We start from the raw sequence: 21,469 nt of genomic DNA on the forward strand, positions 1-21,469 counted from the left end.
TTTGGTTTTAAAAACACTAGATAAGAATTTGTAGAGTCATAAGGCAAACGTTGTTTATAAGTTAAATGAGAATCATTGCAGTAACTCCATCCATTTTCAGATTTTAAGTAGCATGTATAATGTCCTGAGGTGGTCGAAGGTCCATCATGATAAATAATAGCTTCAGTTGTAAAGGTCCTTCCAGAAATTGATAACTGAGAAGCCACAAAATTTTTGATAGAAGTTGTCAATTTAGTTCCATCAGGTCTACATCGTTGGAAAACTAAAATGATATACTGCCCATACCTTTGTATAAATAATGTGGACAGCATTGTACAGTTACATTGGGTACACACCATATTATGATCTGCTGCTTTAACTAGATTTTTAAAAGACACTGATTTACAGTCTGGTAAAGTCAAATATATAAATCTTTCAGTGTCTATTGTAGTAGTACTTGATAAACTACAATTGTGGCAGTCATGCTGCCATTGATAAGAAAGACTGAAAAGATTATCTACATCTACACCTTCATCTTCCAAAACACCAAACATATACATTAAAAATTCCTGACAATCCTGCTGAATGTTCTGTGAAAATTTATCTTGACCAGAACACAAATCTAAAATATTTCGAATTTCTGTTACACTTTCTATTTGTGCTGTAACACTGCTACATTTCTGAAACACAGAATTCAATAAACCACACAATCTTTGATCCCGATTTTCAACAATCTGTTCTTGTAAACTTTTAAGAAAAAAAACAACATTAACCACTACATTAGCATAGCAGTTGACACCAGAACTGTTTTCAAACTGAAATCCAACAACATTTTCTCCACAATTCTTTTTCTTCCTGTTTTCAATTACAGTTTTCTCTACTTTTTGTCTTTTTGCAACTACCTCACTACAATTATCCTCATTTCTTCTTTTTCGGCCTACCACACGTTTTTCAAACAGAGGATATTGAGGCAAATGTGGAGCATACTCTCTTCTTAACCTATTGTATTCTTTAACACAATCTAGATCGGCAGAAATATTTGTCTCATCACATGCAATCAAATACAATCCTGATAAAGTTCTGACTCGAGATAATGCCACATATGCCATACCCTCTTTAAACACAGATCTTCCAATGTTCACCAATGCACTATCTACACTTAAACCTTGAGATTTATGAATTGTCACTGCATACGCCAAACAAACAGGAAACTGTTTTCGGCGAACATATAAGTCTTTTACAAGTAAAAATCTAGCAGAACAACAACTTATTTGTTGTACTTGTTCAATGCCATCAAATTTTATTTTTAAAAATTCAATTCCATCTCTATGTCTGTAATTCACAAAATCAACAACATAACCCATTGCTCCATTTACCAGACCGCTTTCAACATTTAAATTCCTTCTCAAAATGATACGACAATTTAAACACACATTCAGAGTCTTTTCAAAACCAGCTGTTTTTGAAATACTTTTCTCCAATGAATGCAATTTAATTTTCAAATTTTCTGACAAAACAATTGTTGCACCCATATGCTCTATTTTATCTATTGCTTCTAGTTTCACAATCTCTTCATTTTCTAAGTCTAACATTTTTTGGTTGAAGATGGAACATTCTTGCAGAGTTGGCATCAAACATATCCCAGATTTCTTCTCAGTCATTTTTTTAAAAATATTCTCTGGAAGAATGTTTTCATTTGGATACAAATTTGAAATTAATCGACTATGCAAAGCTTTTTTCCCTTTCTCAGTCATTTTTCCAATTCTTACATCTTGTAGAATATTTTTATAATCTTCATCCTTGGCCTGTCGCATATTTTGAAGCAGTTCAGCATATTTAAAATTTAGCCATATATTAACATTTCCAATGCTTCCAAGGGACTTCCTGGTATCTTCATGCGTGAGCATTTTAAACACTGGTTGTCCTTTTACTGGAGTCAACTGCAATAGATCTCCAAAAACAATAATGTGTTTTCCTCCAAATAACACATCATAGTCTGTTTTAAGAATTTCTTGCATTCTCAAATGCACAAAAGCAAGCATTAGATTTGAGACCATGCTTACTTCATCTATGATAAGAAGTTTCATTTTCTTCAAGACTCTTGAAACTTCAGAACACGCATCTCCAGATAGCTTGTTGTAATGCAATTTATTATCATGTTCAACTGGCAGCATCAATAAACGATGTAGAGTAATCCCTTTAATGTTATGTGCTGCCAGACCAGTTGGAGCAGTTACAACACAAGACAGTGGTGAATCAGTCCTTTTCTGCAGATAACTTGCAACGGCTTTAATTAGAAAACTTTTTCCTGTCCCCGCTTCTCCACTTACATACAGTCGGACAGGGTCAAATAATATACATGAGCACTCTTTTTTCTCATGTCTGAATCCATGTTCAATCTGCTCTGTGACTTCATCATATATCTTTTTCTGCTCAATGTTTAGTTGCGTTACCAAATCTTCTAAGTTAACTCCATCCTCTTGAGCTTGTTCCATAGCTCTTTCCACCTCATCCATGGCAGTGGCAGCTTCATTTTGGATAATTGGTCCTCCTAGTGGATCCTGGCTCAATGAAGTAGAACTCTGACTATCTTGAGAACTGTTTCTAGCTATCTCTTCAGCAATTGTGGTTTCTTGCTCCATTTCTTCATTCAACATTTGCAGATAATTTAGAAAAATAGGACATTCTATGGTATCCTTAGTTGCATTAAAAGAGTCTTCATAACAGAGAAAATCTCCAAGTAGTTCCTCTTCTGTACGCCATGGCTTAAAGAGTTGCAAAAGAGCTAAGTAGTAAAATTCTCTTTTGTCTGGAACTTCACAACTCAATTTTCGATGATTAATCAAATGGCCTTTTTTCTGCTTCACTAGACATCCTTCATAGCCAATGAGTGCATATTTTCCATTATTGATATCTTCTGTGATGTTCCTCTTATAACTGTAGTTTTGAAGAACTTCATACAAACATGTGTTCTCAAGGTGAGTACTTCTATTTGGATAGTATGTATCCAACATATTTGTCTTCAAAATATCTGTACTGTTTGGTTCTTTTTCCGCCAAATATTCAATTTCTTGTACAGATTTCAAAACTCGGTTTCGTGTGGCAGCAAGACCAAGACTCACCCAAATGATTGTTCTTGATTTGGCATAGAGACTTGCTGATGATAACCGATCAGAACATTCATATGCTCCAATTTCTCGATGCGACAACATCTTCAGACTGAAACTGTATAATTTCTTGCTTAGACTCTTTTCATGTGAAATGTCCTCCCACATTTCCTTCAGTTCTGTCTTTTCTTTTTTGGTGATGTAAGATGTCACATATCGAGCCACAGCAATAGAGTTGTCAGCAACGAACTGAATATCCATGTTAGCATTCCACATGGACAAAATCACTGGGTTGTAATCGTTGATGTACTTAGATTCTTCATTTCTTTTCAAATTATATGTGTTTTTGGGAGATTTTCTCGTCACAGTATGTCGTAGAGATGACATCAAATTATTTACTCTTCCCTTAGAAATCACTGGTCGAGGAAATGCAAAACGACATTTCGTGTAGTACTTTTCCTTGTTTTTAAATTTTCGACGACAGTACTTTCCACAACGATGAGATTGAAAACGTAAAACTTGTTGCCTTAAATTGTTTTCTTCAGTAGATTTTGGAACAGCACATGTTGAATACTCTTCAATGAAACTCATCACTGTTTCATCTGAATCTGTTCCAAATTTGGGTGCATCTTTAATCCACAACAACATATGTATATGAGGAGCACCTCTCGCTTGATATTCCTTCCTCCAAAAGAAATCCAAAACCTCTCCAAGGGGAGGATTTTTTTTGTTGGTAATAAAAGACATCATAGCTTCAAATCTATGATTAAAATATCTGCAAACATTCACTGGATCTAAAGAACACAGTTCTCCTGGTGTTTTCAATTCTATATTTGGTATGTTTTCATTTGCCTCTCGTAGAAATTGAAGTAAATCGTCCCATGCATACTCAGCACAGCTAAGAGTGAGGAACCATGTAGGAGTTCCTAAGTTTCTTAGCATACATTTCAATTCTCCATGACGACGAAACCAATACTCATTGGTTCCACGTTGACATGCCATGAGATTGATTAGCTGAGATTCCAAAATACTGTCTTGCAGATTAACTTTCTCCATAAAGTCCCTTGCACATACATTTTGCAAATGAGGTCCACTTTTTAATATATGATTAACTGCATAAGAAAGCCCAGACAAATCACTTTCAAACAGTAGATGAAATAAATATGGAATGCATTGACGAAACCTTGGATCTTCTGCATATAATCTTAGAGTCCGGTATTCAGCTGCAGGAATTTGAACTGGTCGATCATCATATCGTCCACCACAACCTGTTGGAAATAATTGTGGAAAACAACGAGCTTCCAAACTTTCTTCCCATACACTAATGGGACTTCCTTTTGCTGCCTTCATTTGAAACAAGTCAATTGCATTTCCCATTACTTCTTTGGAATGCAAAGGATGAACAGTATAATGTTCATATATTTCTTCAGTTCTAGACACATCAACTTTTTCAATTTGACCAACTGAAGAATCACTATCTTCTTCTGTAGCTGTTTCCTCAACTCCAACACTTACATGTTTGTAGTACTCATTGTTTTTAACTAAATACAACGTTGCCTTCTTGACTTTTTTAACATCCACTAAATCTTGCCAAATTTTCTTACTCTTTGTTGGAACCCCATTAACTAGAATAACTAAAGGATCTTCTTCTACTCTTTCTACACCAATTGTATTAATATTTTTCTTTACATCTAGAGGCAAATAAACAACTCTTCCCTTTAATCCTCTCAGTAAATCTGATGGAGGCAATTTCCCTGTCTTAGGCTCCATGCGTACAATAGCCTGAAAAGGATGGACACATTGAATCAAAATAGATTCATAAGTATTTAGATCCATCAATTCAGAAGGAATATCTATCAACTGAAGATTATTATAAACTGCTCTTGCAGGCATTCTATTTTCATTTAATTTTTTCAAACAATAAGTGCAAATACGCTGATCCAAACTCAAATCAAAAGAATTCTCCACCAACAAATAACTTACAAAATCCTCCCATTCACTATTATTTTCCAATTCACTTTTTGCATATAAATCAACTAACCTAGTCTGAATTTTATAATGAGTCCGTCGACAACACACACAAGTTACATTAGGCCTCTCACTTGATTTCACCTTAAACTTGATAATTTCCTCATCAAACTTTTCAATACTTGAAATTTGTCCATTATCTTCTGCATTGCCATCCATTACTATATCTATTTCTACACTGTCCTCTTTGTTCCCAAAATAACAAAACTCAATTTCTTCACAAATAGTCTTCACATCCACTTCAGATCCATGCAAAAGAGCACTATTTAACTGTTTAAGCTTAAGTGCAGGACTTTTTGCATAATACAACTTCCTCACTAATTTCCTTACGTTATTATGATGCACTGCTAACATCCTAAAATGATGAAAAACACTCCGACAAACTTTTCTAGAAAGACATGCTAGTGAATGCCCTTGCAAACCTGTGCTTTCTCTCACTCTGCAAGGATCTAACTCTTGCAGGATCTTCATTTTTTGTTTGAGACTTTTTTTACTATATGTACGTAAGAAATTTCGAAGCAAATCAATTGATTCCTGTCGCACACTACAAATACTACTGCATTTCCATGTGTACACTGGACCCTTAGTACGTCTCCCTAAAACTTCATCAGCTAACACCTCTTCTGCATCTCTAGGTACAAGTTTCTCTTTTTCCATCACACAACTATCTTTCACCTCATAGGCACGACCACTGGTGTCAACCGCATGCACCAAATCATTTTCCTGAAAGTAACTCTCCTCATTAAAAAAAGGCTCAGAACTTGAACTATGCATCCATTCACCAGAAAATACTTCACAAAAATTACTCCGATTAATAATTCTTTTCCATCTACTGTTCGATTTGAAAACATCCATTGCCTTATTAAGTATCCTAATTCTATTGATTATTAAAATAAATAATTTTTTCTTAACTTCAAAAGCCTGATCAACAATCTTTTCTACACTTTTCTTTTTCTTGTAAAAAGCAGCTTTTAGTTTACTTTTCTTTTCATTTTTTAGCAAATTTAAAACTACCCTATTGCGAAACATTCGCCTACGAATGTCCCTAAAAACATTTACCCTTCTATTGCTAACCATTCTCTTCTCTCCTGGTCCAATGGAAACATTTTTTGTGGGCTTCTCTTTCCTTTTTAGATTTGTTGACTTTTTCTGTATATTCACATTAGCAATTTCATTTTTTTTCCTACGACATATGTTACGAAGAAAAGACTTAATTGGCTTACCAGAAGCTTTTCTGGTGTTTTTTGAAGTAGTTGTTGAAGAGGATTCCATAAACTCTGTTGTTGATGTTCTCCTTTTCCGTATGGTATTTTTGATTTTTCTTTGCCTTGAAGGCATTTTTGCTTGCTTTTCAGAAGTTGATTTGAATCTGTTGTTCTGTTAAAAAAACACATGAAAGACCACTATTAGCAAACAACAAAGTAATGTTAAAAAGCAAACAATATAAACAATAAATTGCAACATATTTAAGTTTATACAATAGCAACTCATGGCTTTATTTTTAAAGGCCTTGCGCCACCAGTGCGTCACTTATTACCCATGTTTAAAGTCAAGCATCAGCTGCACATGGCATTCATAAATAAGGGCCAAATGCATATACCAATCAATTGCACCCAAAAATCGATTTTTGAATAACATGTAAGGAACACTGCACAGAACCTATGTACAACCAATCAATATCATCAAACAAAGTCAGGGCCTTATTTATGAAAGCCTTGCGCCACCAGTGTGTCACTTATTACCCATGTTTAAAGTCATGCATCAGTTGCACATGGCAATCATAAATAAGGGCCAAATGCATATACCAATCAATTGCACCCAAAAATCGATTTTTGAATAACATGTAAGGAACACTGCACAGAACCTAAGTACAACCACTCAATATCATCAAACAAAGTCAGGGCCTTATTTATGAAAGCCTTGCGCCACCAGTGCGTCACGTATTACCCATGTTGAAAGTCATGCATCGGCTGCACATGGCAATCATAAATAAGGGCCAAATACATATACCAATCAATTGCACCCAAAAATCGATTTTTGAATAGCATGTAAGAAACACTGCGCAAAACCTAAGTACAACCACTCAATATCATCAAACAAAGTCAGGGCCTTATTTATGAAAGCCTTGCGCCACCAGTGCGTCACGTATTACCCATGTTGAAAGTCATGCATCGGCTGCACATGGCAATCATAAATAAGGGCCAAATACATATACCAATCAATTGCACCCAAAAATCAATTTTTGAATAACATGTAAGAAACACTGCGCAGAACCTATGTACAACCAATCAATATCATCAAACAAAGTCAGGGCCTTATTTATGAAAGCCTTGCGCCACCAGTGCGTCACGTATTACCCATGTTTAAAGTCATGCATCGGCTGCACATGGCAATCATAAATAAGGGCCAAATACATATACCAATCAATTGCACCCAAAAATCGATTTTTGAATAGCATGTAAGAAACACTGCGCAAAACCTAAGTACAACCACTCAATATCATCAAACAAAGTCAGGGCCTTATTTATGAAAGCCTTGCGCCACCAGTGCGTCACATATTACCCATGTTGAAAGTCATGCATCGGCTGCACATGGCAATCATAAATAAGGGCCAAATACATATACCAATCAATTGCACCCAAAAATCAATTTTTGAATAACATGTAAGAAACACTGCGCAGAACCTATGTACAACCAATCAATATCATCAAACAAAGTCAGGGCCTTATTTATGAAAGCCTTGCGCCACCAGTGCGTCACTTATTACCCATGTTTAAAGTCATGCATCAGCTGCACATGGCAATCATAAATAAGGGCCAAATACATATACCAATCAATTGCACCCAAAAATCGATTTTTGAATAACATGTAAGAAACACTGTGCAGAACCTATGTACAACCAATCAATATCATCAAACAAAGTCAGAGCCTTATTTATGAAAGCCTTGCGCCACCAGTGCGTCACTTATTACCCATGTTTAAAGTCATGCATCAGCTGCACATGGCAATCATAAATAAGTGCCAAATACATATACCAATCAATTGCACCCAAAAATCGATTTTTGAATAACATGTAAGGAACACTGCACAGAACCTAAGTACAACCACTCAATATCATCAAACAAAGTCAGGCCTTATTTATGAAAGCCTTGCGCCACCAGTGCGTCACTTATTACCCATGTTTAAAGTCATGCATCAGTTGCACATGGCAATCATAAATTAGGGCAAAATACATATACTAATCAATTGCACCCAAAAATCAATTTTACAATAACATGTAAGAAACACGGCGCAGAACCTAAGTACAACCAATCAATATCATCAAACAAAGTCAGGGCCTTATTTATGAAAGCCTTGCGCCACCAGTGCGTCACGTATTACCCATGTTGAAAGTCATGCATCGGCTGCACATGGCAATCATAAATAAGGGCCAAATACATATACCAATCAATTGCACCCAAAAATCGATTTTTGAATAACATGTAAGGAACACTGCACAGAACCTAAGTACAACCACTCAATATCATCAAACAAAGTCAGGGCCTTATTTATGAAAGCCTTGCGCCACCAGTGCGTCACGTATTACCCATGTTTAAAGTCGTGCATCGGCTGCACATGGCAATCATAAATAAGGGCCAAATACATATACCAATCAATTGCACCCAAAAATCGATTTTTGAATAGCATGTAAGAAACACTGCGCAAAACCTAAGTACAACCACTCAATATCATCAAACAAAGTCAGGGCCTTATTTATGAAAGCCTTGCGCCACCAGTGCGTCACGTATTACCCATGTTGAAAGTCATGCATCGGCTGCACATGGCAATCATAAATAAGGGCCAAATACATATACCAATCAATTGCACCCAAAAATCAATTTTTGAATAACATGTAAGAAACACTGCGCAGAACCTATGTACAACCAATCAATATCATCAAACAAAGTCAGGGCCTTATTTATGAAAGCCTTGCGCCACCAGTGCGTCACTTATTACCCATGTTTAAAGTCATGCATCAGCTGCACATGGCAATCATAAATAAGGGCCAAATACATATACCAATCAATTGCACCCAAAAATCGATTTTTGAATAACATGTAAGAAGCACTGTGCAGAACCTATGTACAACCAATCAATATCATCAAACAAAGTCAGAGCCTTATTTATGAAAGCCTTGCGCCACCAGTGCGTCACTTATTACCCATGTTTAAAGTCATGCATCGGCTGCACATGGCAATCATAAATAAGGGCCAAATACATATACCAATCAATTGCACCCAAAAATCGATTTTTCAATAACATGTAAGGAACACTGCACAGAACCTAAGTACAACCACTCAATATCATCAAACAAAGTCAGGCCTTATTTATGAAAGCCTTGCGCCACCAGTGCGTCACTTATTACCCATGTTTAAAGTCATGCATCAGTTGCACATGGCAATCATAAATTAGGGCAAAATACATATACTAATCAATTGCACCCAAAAATCGATTTTTCAATAACATGTAAGAAACACGGCGCAGAACCTAAGTACAACCAATCAATATCATCAAACAAAGTCAGGGCCTTATTTATGAAAGCCTTGCGCCACCAGTGCGTCACTTATTACCCATGTTTAAAGTCATGCATCAGCTGCACATGGCATTCATAAATAAGGGCCAAATACATATACCAATCAATTGCACCCAAAAATCGATTTTTGTTTAACATGTAAGAAGCACTGTGCAGAACCTATGTACAACCAATCAATATCATCAAACAAAGTCAGAGCCTTATTTATGAAAGCCTTGCACCACCAGTGCGTCACTTATTACCCATGTTTAAAGTCATGCATCAGCTGCACATGGCAATCATAAATAAGGGCCAAATACATATACCAATCAATTGCACCCAAAAATCGATTTTTGAATAACATGTAAGGAACACTGCACAGAACCTAAGTACAACCACTCAATATCATCAAACAAAGTCAGGCCTTATTTATGAAAGCCTTGCGCCACCAGTGCGTCACTTATTACCCATGTTTAAAGTCATGCATCAGTTGCACATGGCAATCATAAATTAGGGCAAAATACATATACTAATCAATTGCACCCAAAAATCGATTTTTCAATAACATGTAAGAAACACGGCGCAGAACCTAAGTACAACCAATCAATATCATCAAACAAAGTCAGGGCCTTATTTATGAAAGCCTTGCACCACCAGTGCGTCACTTATTACCCATGTTTAAAGTCATGCATCAGCTGCACATGGCATTCATAAATAAGGGCCAAATACATATACCAATCAATTGCACCCAAAAATCGATTTTTGAATAACATGTAAGGAACACTGCACAGAACCTAAGTACAACCACTCAATATCATCAAACAAAGTCAGGGCCTTATTTATGAAAGCCTTGCGCCACCAGTGCGTCACTTATTACCCATGTTTAAAGTCATGCATCAGCTGCACATGGCATTCATAAATAAGGGCCAAATACATATACCAATCAATTGCACCCAAAAATCGATTTTTCAATAACATGTAAGAAACACTGCACAGAACCTAACTACAACCACTCAATATCATCAAACAAAGTCAGGGCCTCATTTATAAAAGCCTGGCGCCACCAGTGCATCACTTATTACCCATGTTTAAAGTCATGCATCAACTGCACATGGCAATCATAAAAAAGGCCAAATAAAAATACCATTCATTTGCACCCAAAATCGATTTTTAAATAACATGTAAAAAACACTGCGCAGGACTTATATACTAACATACAATTTCACTTCTAAAACATAACTATCTGCTTCCAAATATTCTCCATAGAGAAAATAAATCTCTATCTAAATTAAATGAATCATTACTTACCTTTAGAAATGCTTTTGGAGATTGAAAACAGTGTCAGACACACACACCAATTTTTCTTTAGCAGAGGAAAAGGTGTGCTCTCAATACACTGAAACCAAGACTGGCATAGAAAATCTCTATCTTTGTACACATATGCCTTAATTCAACCAATGAAAACTCTTCCCTCACTATTTTCAAACCAACACCCATCCCCCTCTCAAACCTTTCTATCTGTTACCATAGCAACTCCCTCCTAACTGAACTCTAAGGTTCAAAAGTTTATCTTACAATGTTGCAAATTAACTCAGCAAGGATGTTTGACCTGTCAATACAGCAGCCTATACAGGGTATTTTTGCTTTTGGTGACTTTTTTTAAACCATTCAAATTGCTTCTTTCACACAACATAACCATGCACCCTAACTTTCAGTTTTCAACTATCTGAATCCACCAATCATTGCTAGTGATTCAAGAGCACAGAAACTCCACAATTATTTTTTTGTGAACTCCTACTGTTCCAACTGCCATTTCATTCCCACACTTCATCTGACTGGACCAGAACCTTCTCACATCATGTACTCTGTTTGGGTTATTGGACATAGCTACATCCACTGGGCTCAAAGGTATGCAGCTAGCAGAAATTTTCATAACCTTGATTTATCAAATGTGGAAATCAAGTGGATTGGCCACAGAGGATTAAAATGTCACCAATTGATACCATTGGTGAAAACCTTTTTGCATCTGCCAGAACCTGACCTTATAATTGTGCACTGTGGTGGAAACGATCTAGGCACATTAACTGGGGTAGGTCTGGAAATGCTATTAAAGGACACCTTTCATCAATTGATGATACTTTTTCCCCACACTGCCTTGGTATATTCCAATATATGCCAAAGACAGAAATGGAACTGGTCCAACCAATTTGGTCCACAATTTGAGAAAGCACGGAAACATGTAAATAAATCTGTTTCTGCTTACATGAGAGACTGTGGAATGGGTTCATTATACAATAATAACTTGCGTTACAACATGCAAGACATCTACAGAGGAGATGGAGTGCACTTCTCAGATGAGGGGAATAGAATATTCCTCCTGAATTTAAGAATGTGTATTGGAACCTACTTGTAGGTACCTAAATCAACCACAGAACCCAAAAGCTCTTTTCAGAGCTACCCTAACTCTGATCATTCAAAGCGTTTACTTTTTTCTAACTTTTTTCACTATTTTTCACCAAAGTACGCGTACGAGTACGCTTAAAGGTGCGCGCACCAGGCGCTCCCCCCGTGGAAAATTAAAGAATTTTTTTTTTTTTTTTTACGTTTATGAGCCTCCTAAGCCCCCCTCAGAAAACCTAGAGGGTCAAGAAGTCTCTACAGTTCCCCCTTCTATCCATTCCGAACATTGTTTACCCTCCATCTTGTGTCTCGATTGTTCCGAAACACAAAATGGATGACTCCCGTTACGCTGCCCGTGCGCGTACTGGAGCGCGCACTAGTAAGCGCAAAATAAAAAAAGGTGGGAAAGTAATTTATGGAAAACCCAATGGAGACACTTTCATCAAATATAGAATACGCCCTACTACATAGCAGTCCCTACCATTTGCCCAAATTTGGTGAAATTCCATTGAGACATTTAGGCTACAGGCCTGTCTAAATATCCTGAGGTAAATTACATGACAAAAACACACTTGTAATGTTAGAATTTACAACCAATTAAAAAGTATCTCTCATTTTCTACGATTTTTTCCTGTCGTTTGATTGGTTAAGTACAACAATATATATAAAAGAAGAGAGGGAAACACAGCCATTTTGACTACTGCTTCCTGAAGTACACTTGAAAACAAATTTCACTGTCAACTTCAACTAATTTCTCTAAGGTAACTTCTAATTATGGAAGTATATTGTACACGTTAAGTTTATTTCTTAAAAAATATTCTGTTAGTGATATGCTATCCCTCTTTAATAGTTAGAGATAGACATAGACTTCTCTGTAATAGTTATGGATTGAGTTAGGCTTCTCTGGTATACTAGCTCTACTAATATAGTTAATTTATATGCAATTTTCAGAAAGAAAATGGAAGGAGAAAATAAGGCAAATGATACTTCTATCAAAGTAAAGGTGGAAAAACCAGAAGATGAAAAAAAAGAAGTTGATTTCATGGATGACTCTTTGGATGAACAGTTTATAGAATGTTTGGAAGAAATTGAATCATGTACATATAATTATGAGGAAATTCCGGACAATATTATGTTAGAAATTTTATTAAATTATGAAAAAGAATCAGAGGAATAAATTTATCTTTAATAATTTCAATTGTTTCAGACAATATTCTTTTTTATATGTAATTCATGAAGTATTACCAAAAATGTTTAAAATATAAAGTGAGACTTATAGTATACTGTTCAACTATTTTTCTGTTACATAGTAAGTTTACTCATAGTTACTACCTTTCTCCCACTATATTATCTCATATGAATATTTTACACCTCATTTTCATAAGTGAACAGGACAGACTACTCATGATCCCCTAGAAATTCTCAGGGAGTGCTTAAAAGATCTGTTTCTCCTTTCCAGACAGACTATATTATGAATTCCTTATACCACAAAAAATACAATAACAACATGCAAGATGTCTACAAAGAAGATGGTGAACATTAAATTTAAGTCTCTTCATTAGTACCTACATGTAGGTACTTACATAAAATAAACAAATAAAAAAAAAAAACAATTCATAAACATACAATTTTTGAAGTGATTATTTTTCCATAGTACCCTCCCCGATACGCTCCCCCGTGCGCGCACCAGGCGCTTCCCCCGCGAAAATCGAAAAAAAAAAAAAAATTTTTTGAGGCCCCGCGGGGCCCTTTAATGGCCCCCATATCAAACCTAGGGGGTCAGGGGGGGTCTACCCTGCCCCCTTATGGTCAATTCCACCCTTTGTTTTTGCCACCTCTTATGACTAGATTTTACCGATAGACAAGATGGCGGCCGCTCCGGACTGTTTAGAATGTTTACAGACAACTGAGAGCCAACCAGCTTTCTGCGCGCAAGTCGCGTGTCGCGCCGGGAGCGCTCACGGGTGCGCGCACCCGAGAGCGCCTATAGATATATATATTTTTTTGAACGTTAATTTCTCAAAATCCACTGAAGCACATATCTTGAGACATAGCAAAGGCACATCGGGCTACCAGTCCCTACAATTTTGCCAAGTTTGGTGGAAATCCATTCAGCCGTTCGGGCTAAAAGTGAAATCGACCGCCCTATGGAAATTAACATGGGGAAAACGCGTTTTGGGACCCCCCTTTTATCTCGGCCCCCGCTTGACGAATCCCCCCCAAACTTTCAGGGAAGGACCGGACCGCCATGAGACCATTTTCCTGAAAATTTCAGGCAGATTCGACAACCGGCGCCAAAGTTATTCAAAATAGAATGTTGAGATTTAACATTGAAAATTATCCTAACTATAACTACCTACTGGCGACCGCCAGTAGGTAATATATATATATATATATATATATATATATATATGTATGTATGTATATATATATATATATTACCTACTGGCGGTCGCCAGTAGGTATATATAGTTAGGATTTTTTCCCTATGGGATTTCTGAAAATTCTATGTCTAATAACTTTGGCGTTTGTGGACGGAATCGGCTGAAATTTTCAGGAAAATGGCACATTTTGTTTCTGAGCAGCCCCTGAAAACTTGGGGGGGGTCGTCAAGGGGGGGCTGAGAAAAAAGGGGGGTCCCAAAACGCGTTTTTCCCATGTTAATTTCCATAGGGCGGTTGGACTCACTTTTAGCCCGAACGGCTGAATGGAATTCCATGAAACTTGGCAAAATTGTAGGGACTGTTAGCCCGATGTGCCTTTGCTAGGTCTCAATATATGTGCTTCAGTGGATTTTGAGAAATTAACGTTTAAATCAAGATATATATCTGTAACAGCGCTCCGGGCAGCGATCCGGTTCGCGTACTTTTCGCGTTACGGAACTTTGCGCACGGAAAGCTGATTGGCTCTTCGGTGTCTGTCAACATTCTAAACAGTCCGGTGCAGCCGCCATCTTGTCTCTCGGTAGGATCGAGAGACAAGAGGAGGCCAAAACAAAGGGGGAAATTACCATAAGGGGGCATAGTAGATCCTCATTGACCCCCTAGGTTTTATGTGGAGGTTTTAAAAGGGCCCAGGAGGGTCAAAAAAAATATTTTTTTTTTTTGCGTGGTTAGCGCCTAGTACGCGAACCGGAAAGCGTTCTGGGCAGCGTACTATAAGGATAATAGAATGATACACTTTTCAAAGACTGTATGTTAATTGTTTGTTGTTTTTGTTGTTTTTTTTTGTTTTCTTTATTTTTAAAATTTTTTTTTTATTTTGATTGTTTTTCATAATTTATTAAACTTTCTAACATTTCAGTGTCTGAAATGTCATTATTTTCTTGAAATATTGTTTGCAATCTGTGAGGTTGTAAAATGTCCTCATTTGCAAGGAGGGCATCTACTGCTTGGACACATTGCAGCAGTTCATTATCCAAGCTTACATCCATAAATTCCATGTCAATTTGTTCAATCAATTCCTGGCTGCTCTCTTGCAGGTCCATCTCAAAAGAAACTTGGTTTTCGCCTTCCATTTTGCCTGAAATTTGGATTTTAAAAATATATATTAGTAGAGATAGGGCACTGTTGGGATTAATTTTAGATAGTCAGTTTTTATCAGTGAATTTATCTTTTGGCAGTGTATAGTATCAGAGTGGAAATAGGACTATAAAAAAGTGTATGTGATGTAACCAAGACAAGCCTAACTCCATTCATAACTATAACAGAGAAGTCTATCTAAATACATTACTACTACAGAGGGATAGTGTATATCTAGCAGAAAAAGTCTACTATATTAAGTTATAGTGCACAATATATTTCATTTTTAAAAATTATAACTTACCTTCACAAAGAAGTTGAAGTTTTTGGAAGCTATTGAAATGTGAGGTACAACAAGAAGTAGTAGTCAAAATGGCTGTGTTTCCTTCTCTTCCTTTATATATATACAGGTATATAACCAATCAAATGTCAGGTAATAAAAGTAGAAAATGAAAGTAACATTTTCATTGGTTGTCAATTCCAACAGTTCAGATGTGTTTTGTGAAGTAATTTACCTCACGGTACTTGGAGAGGTCTACAGGCTAAATGGCTAAATGAAATTTCAATCAAATTTGTGAGAATGAAAGGGATTGTTATGTAGTATGAGCTAATTTATATTTGGTGAGAGTGTCTCTAGTCGTTTTTCTGTAAATTACTTTCCCACCTTTTTTTTGGACCGCTTCCCGGGAAGCGGTCCGGTCCGCGAACTAGGAGCGTAACGGGAGTCCACCATTTTGTGTTTCGGTCGAATCAAGGTATAAAATGGAGGATAAATAATGTTCTGAATGGGTAGAAGGGGGCATGGTACAAGTATTTTGCCCCCCTACGTTTTCTGAGGGTGGCTGAGGAGGACTATATGTGCGAAGAAAAAACTTTTTTTTTGAAATTTTGCGCGGTTAGCTTCCAGTTCGCGTACCGGATAGCGCTCTTTGAGCGTATTTTGTTGAAAATTACAGGAAAAAAGTTAGAAAAAAAATAATAAAAGTGTGTGATCAGATGAAGGGTAGCTCTGAGAAGAGCTTTTGGGTTTATGGTACATTTAGGTACTTATAAGTAGGTACCAATGCACAGTCTTAAATTCAGAATGAAAATTCTGTTGCCCTCATCTGAGAAGTGAACTCCATCTCCTCTGTAGATATCTTGCATGTAGTAACGCAAGTTATTGTTGTACAGAGAGCCCATTCCATGGTCTCTCATGAAAGCTGAAACAGATTTGTTTATATGCTTCCTCGCTTTCTCAATTTGTGGAGAAAATTGGTTGGACCACCTCCATTTCTGTCTTTGGCATATATTGGAATATACCAAGGCAGTTTGAGGAAAAAGTGTCATTAATTGCTCAAAGGTGTCCTTTAAAAGCATTTCCAGACCTACCCCTGTCAAAGTGCCCAAATCATTACCTCCACAGTGCACTATTAACAGGTCAGGTTTTGGCAAATGCATAAAGGTTTTCACCAATGGTATCAATTGGTGACATTTTAATCCTCTTTGGCCCAACCACTTAATTTCCACATCTTGTAAATTGAGGTTAGGTAAATTTCTGTTCTCAGCATACCTTTGAGCCCAGTGGATGTAACTATGTCCAACAATCCAGACCTTAAACATGGTGGGAGAAGGTTGTTCTGCAGTCAGATGAAGTGTGGTAATGAAAGGGCAGTTGAAACAGTAGGAGTTTCTAAAGAAAAAAAAGTGTGGATTTCCAATGCTAATGAATCATTAGCAGTGATTGGTGCATTTCCATTTCTGAAAACAGAAAGTTAGGGTGCATGGATGTGTTCTTTGAAAGATGTAATTTGAATGGTCAAGGAAGAAACAGTTAATGAAAGATTGCACTGGATACGCAGGTGCACTGAGAGTTCAGAGTTCAATTGAAACATTGTTGTGTGAATTTGCAAACATGAGAGGTCTTCCAGGAGGTGGTTGCTATGGAAAAAAGGCAGAGAGGGCAGAGGGGGGAAGGGTTTTGATTTGAAAAAAGTGAGGGAAGAGTTATGATTGGCTAATATGAGAGATATGTGAAATGAATATCTGTATTTCTGTGCTTTCAATAGCTGCAGCCTTTGGAGTGCATCCTTTTTCTTCTGCTGAAGACAATTTGGTGTATTTCTGAGACTGTTTTCAAAACTCAAAAAATATTTGCTAAGGTGAGAAAAGATTTATTTAATTTAGATAGAGAATAGTATGATTTAAGGAGAAAATGATGAAGAAAGCTGTGTTTTTAAAATGTGGTTTTGTCTCTAGTGATATACTAATAGAATTAGTTTCTTTGAGAAATTGTAATTGCATATTCGGTGTAGCATTCTGGCATGCAGTAACACAAGTTATTGTGGTACATGGAGCCCATTCCATGGTCTGTTATGTAAGCTGAAACAGATATGTTGTTTTTAAAAACGATTTTAGAAATCAATTACATTTCTGGATATGTACTGCTAGAGCTTCATAGGTTGTTTTGGGCCATATTTATAAGGCATTTGAGTGTCTTTGATGTTATGTTTTCCTTTTCAAATGGAAAGCGTTCCTCATGGGGCAAGTGTCTTGTAAATACGCTCCCATTTGCGCTTGGCAAATTTAGATTTTGATTATGGGAGTTACCTAGCCATGTTAATAGTGTCCCAAAAATGGTGCTAGGGCATTCCAGAAAACACTTTCATGTGTCTCAAGGACATTTTTAGTCATTTCTTCATGAATGCAGGTATACAATTGATTTATATGCTGTGTTTAAAAACGAATTTTGAAATCAATTAAATTTCTGGATATGTACTGTTAGAGCTTCATAGGTTGTTTGGGGTCATATTTAGAAGGCATTTTAGTGTCTTTAATGTTATGTTTATCTTTTTAAATGGAAAGCGTTCCTCATGGGGCCCTGAGCAGTTCTTAGCCATGTTATTTAATGGGAAGTGGATAACATGGCTAAGAGCATTTGCTGGAAAATGCATGAATATCGCTGACTTTTCAGCGATATTGATGCATTGCGGCTGTTTTTTTTCGCATTTGCGAGCAGTTCTTAGCCATGTTATCCAATGGGAGGTGGATAACATGGCTAAGAGCATTTGCTGGATAATGCATGAATATCATTGACTTTTCAGCGATATTCATGCATTGCGGCCGTTTTTAATCGCATTTGCGATAAACAATTACATTTCTTGATATGTACTGTTAGAGCTTCATAGGTTGTTTGGGGTCATATTTAGAAGGCATTTTAGTGTCTTTGATGTTATGTTTACCTTTTTAAATGGAAAGCGTTCCTCATGGGGCAAGTGTCTTGTAAATACGCTCCCACTTGCGCTTGGCAAATTTAGATTTTGATTATGGGAGTTACCTAGCCATGTTAATAGTGTCCCAAAAATGGTGCTAGGGCATTCCAGAAAACACTTTCATGTGTCTCAAGGACATTTTTAGTCATTTCTTCATGAATGCAGGTATACAATTGATTTATATGCTGTGTTTAAAAACGAATTTTGAAATCAATTAAATTTCTGGATATGTACTGTTAGAGCTTCATAGGTTGTTTGGGGTCATATTTAGAAGGCATTTTAGTGTCTTTGATGTTATGTTTACCTTTTTAAATGGAAAGCGTTCCTCATGGGGCCCTGAGCAGTTCTTAGCCATGTTATTTAATGGGAAGTGGATAACATGGCTAAGAGCATTTGCTGGAAAATGCATGAATATCGCTGACTTTTCAGCGATATTCATGCATTGCGGCCGTTTTTTTTCGCATTTGCGAGCAGTTCTTAGCCATGTTATCCAATGGGAGGTGGATAACATGGCTAAGAGCATTTGCTGGATAATGCATGAATATCGTTGACTTTTCAGCGATATTCATGCATTGCGGCCGTTTTTAATCGCATTTGCGATAAATCTTGCTAAGGAGAAAATGATGAAGAAAGCTGTGTTTTTAAACTGTGGCTTTGTCTGTAGTGATATAGAAATAGATTTTGTTTCTTTGAGAAATTGTAATTGCATATTCGGTGTACCATTCTGGCATGCAGTAACACAAGTTATTGTTGTATATGAAGCCCATTCCATGGTCTCTTATGTAAGCTGAAACAGATATGTTGTTTTTAAAAACCATTTTTGAAATCAATTACATTTCTGGATATGTACTGCTAGAGCTTCATAGGTTGTTTAGGGTCATATTTATAAGGCATTTGTGTGTTTTTGATGTTATTTTTCCCTTTTTAAATGGAAAGCGTTCCTCATGGGGCAAGTGTCTTGTAAATACGCTCCCACCTGTGCTTGGCAAATTTAGATTTTGATTATGGGAGTTACATAGCCATGTTAAAAATGTCCCAAAAATGGTGCAAGGGCATTCAAAAAAACGCTTTCATGTGTCTCAAGGACATTTTCAGTCATTTCCTCTTGAATGCAGGTATACAATTGATTTATATGCTGTGTTTAAAAACGAATTTTGAAATCAATTAAATTTCTGAATATGTACTACTAGAGCTTCATAGGTTGTTTGGGGTCATACACCATTTTTGGGAAATTATTAACATGCCTATGTAACTCCCATAATCAAAATCTAAATTTGCCAACCGCAGGTGGGAGCGTATTTACAAGAAATTTGCACCATGAAGAACGTAAAATAGCATAATAGACACTCAAATGCCTTAGAAATATGACCCAAAACAACTTATGAAGCACTAGCAGTGCATATTTCCAGAAATTTATTGGTTTTCATTTAATGATTTACTTCATTGGTAGGCCTTCACATGTTTTTTTACCTTGGTTTTTTTCAGTGAAAATCTTATCTGCAACCATGTGTTGGCCTCACCTCAAATAAACAAAACAGGTGATGGACCGAATGTGGATCATTGACACACATTCACCCCAGTCTAAAGATCTGGGCCTAAACAAATCTTTAGATAGGCTACATCTTATCGTCATCCTGAATTAATCATTTAAAATATTAGGGAGTGATTTATGATTGTTCTATGCCTGTTTTGTACCATTGAGTGTTATTTTTGTGATGCAGTGCTGGTGGAAAACATTTGCTATGTTAAATAATTAGTAGGGCATTACGTTTTAGATGACTGTTATTCATTTACTGTTTGGTAATAGTGGTTAATAACATTTTTTATTATATTTTTCCACAGATTCAACTGCAGATTCTTTCATAGTTTGGAAAATGCCTACAAAAAATAGAATTAGAAAGGCTAGAAAACGTCAAAGACAGCAGGATGATGTTTTATTGCAGCAGTCCTCTTCCCCAAATACTTGTCAAATCACCAAGAAAGGTCCGGGTAAGAGCACGAAATCATTCTTAAGAAATATTTGTACTAAAAAAAGTTTTTCTCCAAAAAATGTTTCAGTCCACAAAAAGAAAAGCAATTTAAATGGAAAGGAGAGACCCATCAAAAATGTTACTGGTAGAGGAAGAGATAACTCTGTGCATGATAGTAGAAGGAAACAACAGTTTAGGGACATTCGAAATCGAATGTTCCGTAACAGGATAATAGTTAATTTATTGAAAAATATTTAAAAAAAAGGCCAACAGAAAGCGGCATTTTATAAGAAGAAGAAAAATGTAGAGAAAATTATTGATCATGCTTTTGAAATTAAGCGAAAGTTGTTTATTTTGGTAATCAATAGAATTAGGAAACTAAGCAAGGTAATTTCTGATTTCAAAACAAAAAGTAGATGGAAGAGAGTAGTAAATCGTACTAACTTTTGTGAAGTTTTTTCCGGAGAATGGATGCATAGTTCAAGTTGTGAGGCATTTTTTAATGAGGAGAGTTATTTTCAGGATAATGATTTGGTGTTTGCAGTTGACACCAGTGGTCGAGCTTATGAAGTGAAGGATGGTTGTCCAGTTGAAAAAGAACAACTTGTGACAACAGAGACAGAAGAGGCGCTAAGTGATGAGGTTTTAGGAAGACGTCCTA

The 21,469-nt window shown here is 36.5% G+C and overlaps 1 protein-coding gene across 1 annotated transcript; it reads right to left on the reverse strand.

Moving 5' to 3' along the window:
- Positions 1 to 1,748: 1,748 nt before the first annotated feature.
- LOC147662105 (uncharacterized) lies at positions 1,749 to 11,079 on the reverse strand (the record flags this gene model as incomplete). Its single annotated transcript, XM_086951108.1, has 2 exons — positions 10,975 to 11,079; positions 1,749 to 6,491 (listed from the first exon to the last, which is right to left on the reverse strand). A coding segment is annotated over exon 2 (4,704 nt), but the record flags the coding sequence as incomplete, so codon positions are not given.
- Between the last annotated feature and the right edge of the window lie 10,390 nt (positions 11,080 to 21,469).

The sequence above is a fragment of the Lissotriton vulgaris genome, unplaced genomic scaffold, assembly GCF_964263255.1.
Source record: "Lissotriton vulgaris unplaced genomic scaffold, aLisVul1.2 SCAFFOLD_7836, whole genome shotgun sequence".
NCBI lineage: Eukaryota > Metazoa > Chordata > Amphibia > Caudata > Salamandridae > Lissotriton > Lissotriton vulgaris.